This window comes from Mesitornis unicolor, unplaced genomic scaffold (assembly GCF_000695765.1).
Source record: "Mesitornis unicolor isolate BGI_N332 unplaced genomic scaffold, ASM69576v1 scaffold23191, whole genome shotgun sequence".
Classification (NCBI taxonomy): Eukaryota; Metazoa; Chordata; class Aves; order Mesitornithiformes; family Mesitornithidae; genus Mesitornis; species Mesitornis unicolor.
The window spans coordinates 73,252-78,233 of NW_010163515.1; the positions used below are offsets into that span (position 1 = coordinate 73,252).

Below are 4,982 nucleotides of genomic sequence, written 5' to 3' on the forward strand. Positions count from 1 at the left end.
AAATAGACAAAAAATGAGGTTCTATAAACAGCAATGCTATTCTTTGAAAACTGACTTACAAACTTAAAAACAAACTAAGGAAAGGCAAAATAAATTGAAAGCAATGATATCCAACTGATATCCAAATGAAGTAACAAAGATTATCTCAGACCTAGCCTCATGAAAGACAACTTTTCATTTTTTAAAAATCTTTTAATTCATTTAAAACAGTGATAATGAAAATGTAGTTGAGGACTCCTCGGATTACTGCGACTCCTTCAGCTGAAAGGGTGTAGCATAATAGCTACAACTTTATTACAAACCACAAGCCAACATGTAATTCCAACACCACCTGAAAAGAGATATAAAACATGATTTAAGTCACTGCATCAACAACCCTGAAGCACACAAGCTTCTGAAAACTACTTTGGAAGAGTAAAATGTGAAACTCAAGAGTTATGAAGTGAACAGGAACAAAGCATCTTTCTTTTTACATACAAACGTCTCTCTTCAAGGGATGGCAGCTAACTTCATGCTTGGCCCAAGAAAACTTTTCTAAAAACATTTGCTATGTACCTAATAGAAAATGCCCAAGGCATGGCAAGTAACAGGATACTTTTTAGAACCTAAATTCAAGATTGTATATAGGTAAACATTCAATTTCCTCCAAAATTTAAATCCATCTTTTTAACAGTATCAAATCCATACTTCTCTCATTCCCTCTTGCTCCCCATAAGGTCATATAGAAAAATATTACTGAGACCTTCACTGCTGACCCAGATACCTTGCACTGCTGTTATAAAGAGTCCTGTCATTCCAACCAGCAGCACCCAAGTTTGTGTGGGTGTGATGGAACAGAGGGTGTGCCCTGGCTGCACATCCATACTGCAGACAACGTACAATCATGCTACACAGTATCACAGAATATAGAGCTATTCATAGCACACGTGAAGAAATTACCTTTTTGGTGATTTTTTAGACATTTTGTGTGCATCACCTAGAATTCATAAGCAACCTGTTTACTGTCATTATCAGCCAAAACAAAAATGGGGATTTGAAGGCAGATGTGAACCTTTTTAAATCCCTTCAAATGCTTTTTAAATAAATGTCTTCGAAGGACTATTTCCCCACCTTGCACAGGAGCACTCTTCTGTTGTCCACTAAGCTTGCTGGATACAAATCATTCTCTAGACAGCTATTGGAGATACAACAACATAAAATTCCAACAACATATTTTGGAATTCCTTCTAAGGCAGTTGGGAACTTCAAGCCCATGGAGATTCACCAGCAGCATTTCAGCTTGATTGTACATTTCCACACGACACTGCCCTGTCGTTCTGCCTGTGAACCTACCCCATGGGCACAAAGGCAGCCCACTTTTCACTCAGAAACAGGTATCTACAACCTGTGATACCATTCTGATCACTAATTTGTTAAACTGCCCAAAAGTAAAGGATTTAAGTAGGTAAAAATACAACATAAATGTGATGGGGAAAAGGATGGGAATGGACAAGACAAAATGCCAAGAGAGGGCATACCTAGATTGATCTGGAGTTACACTACTAGGAAACCCCAGCAGTTTATAAGAACCACATGTAAGCAATACAAACCTATGAAGTATTCGCCCATTTTTAAACCAAATTCTATTTCAATGGACACCTTAACATAACAATATTTCTGATTTGAAATCTTCTCTGGGGTCTATTTCATATTAAGACAAAGCTGCACTGTTTGAGAAGAAATAAAAATGACAGGCCATTTCACTGAATACACAGCAAACAGCTATCAAATGTTTGAAACTCCTCCCTGTGTTAAGTGAGTTAGAAGAAATGTACAGAAGCAGTGCTTGTAATCTAGGCACGGTCTTTGTCACAGCACTGTTAGCATCTGCATGGGTTTGGGAAATGTACTTTTCTACTGTACAGTCCTTACCTGCCACCCCCGTAGGAAAGGCTACCAAGCGCTCCAGTGGAGCAAGCCATTTGCTTGGAAGCACTGTAACTGGCTCAGAATAGTACTTCCAAATCAGAGATATCATCAAGGCAGCCTAGAATTGAAATTTGTATTAGCTTGGATAATAATACACATCAAAGTACATACCCACTATTTTGAAGCAGTAAATCACAAAGTCTAATTAAAGATAATAATTTTCTTTGTTATTTCACATTGTTCTTAAGCAAGTTCTAAATATTTTTAAACTTAGTATGACCTTAACTCTGTACACAATATTAAGAGGTAGCAGTGAGATGTTGGAAAATACTTTCTTTTGAGACCCTGGTTCAAGTCTAGCACAGAGTAGTTGCTACGTTCTGCTGTTTTTAGCCGTAATCCTTGCCTGCTAGGAATCTACCTAGCTTTAACATTATCCTACAGTTATTTTCAGGCTGATCACTGTCATCCTTCTTAGCAGACAATTCTTTGGCATCAAGTCTGAACTACAGAGACAATCTGTAGATGAGGCACTGTGGCAAAATGTGCGGCAGCTGTCAGTGGAGATTTGCATCCTCATCAAAAACACACTTCGTTTTCAAAAACATAAGCAAAATATATTTACAGGTATCAGAACTTTCCTGGGCCCAGTGCCATATATAAATGAACAAAAAAAAACAATGATGAAAGAACTAAGACAAACTCCTATCTTGATATCTCAAAAGCAGAATCACAGAGCTAAAATGAAACTCAAAACTCCTTCCATGCACAACTACCAGACCTTATCAGCAACACCTCTCCCTCTTCTTCCACAGAAGTTTCAGTTTGGCATGCACTGTGTCACTGGAACGTCAAACACCTGTGTGACTCATCAGCCAATAAATGCAGGAGAGAATTGTAACACCATGAAGGATTTGGTTTAGCAATTTGTATTCATAATAAAATATTTACTTACTTGTAAGATGTAGAATACAATATTTATAACCCACTTTATTTTGGCTAATTGGGCAGTTCGTGCTTTCACTGTTAAAAAAAATACTCTGCATTATTTATAATAGTGAATTATATGTACATAAAACTATTAATGTATTAATATTTCACTCTCCAAATCAGGACATTACACTGTTTAAAAATCTCTTTTCAATGACTCATAGCTATACTGAAAGTACCTTTATGCAAGGAAGTGCTAAGGCCGTATTACACTATAGTTTCTTATTAATGCCACTATGAAAAGTTGTAAAACACTGATATCCTAGACAGAGAAATGTCACACGTAATCAAGAACACTATTACCAAATGAGAACGGTCACTGTGGTGACTAATTTAAGAACCTGCTTCAGATTAACCATAAAGTAAATTTTTCCCTTTCCTCAAATGGGAGAATGATGGCTTTAGCAGGTGCCCTTTTTGTGTTTTTTCATTCAGGAACACAGCTGAGACTATCCCTTCACTGCATGAATCTTGTTCAGGTTCAGTATTAAAACTTCTCATGCCTATTTCTCTTTTGTTACAGTACCTCAGACCAGTACAAAAAAGCCCAGTGAAGAGAAGCACATCTCCAAACATACTAGCAGCCTAAAGTTTTCTAAAACAACATTGTTGGTTGCGAAGTAAACTCCTCAAATCTAGTTTAATTGGAATTACTGGGTTAAGAAGAATACTACTGAAAGCAATCCAAAACTGCCAGCTGTAAATACTATCCTTTCTCTGAGCAAGGAGCCGATAAGCATCCATCTGTTCTGCACAGAGGAGGTGGACAACGGAAGTCGTCTCCTGTCCTGTTAGGATCAGTGAGTGAGTTTGGGCAGAGACAAGAGCAAAAGCTCTGGTGCCAAAGGTTTTTGTGGACTTTCTACCATGAGATGATGGACTGTACCACCATAAAATCCCAACTGAGACAAAGCACTACCAATTTATCGCAAAAGCTGCTGTGTAAGATCAAATAAGATTGCAAAATGACAAGAAAGATCTCATCTGGTAACCTTGCAGACCAATGCTTTCTCCCTGGCATTTTGTAGCACACCAACCAAGTAGCCCCAGCCAAGCAAAGCATCCTTTCGCAGTGAAGATACACAGCCTTATGGTGTTACTTCTTTTGTTAATGGCAGAGGACTTCCTCAACTTACTCAAAACATGATTCAGTGACGAGCATTACTGAGAAAGAGTAAATAATTACACAGTGAAGCCCAGGAAATTCCTTGTAAGAAAAATTTTAGATCTAAATTACTCCCTGATCAGTGTATGCAGAACTATATGCAACTGAAAGACAAAAGCAAGCTCTCCAAATTTGAAAGAAAGAAGGACAGAAAGAAAGAACGGAACACTGGAAATGAGTAAGGGGGCAGGGGGAAAGTTGAAGGAGAAATATATTTAAAACTGAAAACATTCTTGGAAAATAGCTTTTCAGAAACTAGAAAGGGGAATAAACATTGCACTCTACCATGAGTTTTAAGCTTGTCAGTCATTTTGTTAATCTTTCTTTCCAGACGGGCATATCTAGCAAACTCATCCATCATACTAATCGTTGAGAGTTCTTGCTTCATGTTCTGAATTTCGGCTCTCATTTGGGACTCCTGCTCTGCATCCTTTTGTAACAATCTGGATATCTAAGAAGTAAAGAAATAGTACCAGTTATTTATCCAGAATTCCACTAATTTTCTTTAACATGTATAAAGTGTGATCACCTGTTTACATACTCAGAAGCCTCACATAAAGCAAGACTCTTTCATCAAGACACAGGAAAACCTTGGCTTAACATCTGCAACATGTTCTAAAGGCCAAAGAAATTTTAGGCTTTTGCTTGGACTAAAGCAAACCAAAAAAAGGTGAAAGAAAATTGTTCCCATAAAGCAGTGATTTTCAACTTTTCTACTATGGTTAAATGCCTTCTCCTTCTCTTTTTCTGCCTTCATCTTCTCATCTCCCCACTCTTGATGCTGCTGTCTTCTGAGACCTTTCATCTCTCCCAGGCCCTGCCTGCCACCGTGCCCCGAGCTGAACTGCTGTCTTCCCTCCTTGCAGTTCTCATCATGTGCTGCTTGGGTGATGACCACCCAGCACATGCAGGAGAGGAA

General features: G+C 38.1%; 1 protein-coding gene across 1 annotated transcript; it reads right to left on the reverse strand.

Annotated features, from left to right (window-relative positions):
- Positions 1-220: 220 nt before the first annotated feature.
- On the reverse strand, positions 221-4,520 carry WRB (tryptophan rich basic protein). The gene is made up of 4 exons (XM_010193993.1): positions 4,349-4,520; positions 2,864-2,931; positions 1,912-2,026; positions 221-331 (listed from the first exon to the last, which is right to left on the reverse strand). The coding sequence occupies exons 1-4, from the start codon at positions 4,470-4,472 to the stop codon at positions 258-260; spliced, it is 381 nt and encodes a 126-aa protein (XP_010192295.1). The 5' UTR covers positions 4,473-4,520; the 3' UTR covers positions 221-257.
- Positions 4,521-4,982: the final 462 nt, after the last annotated feature.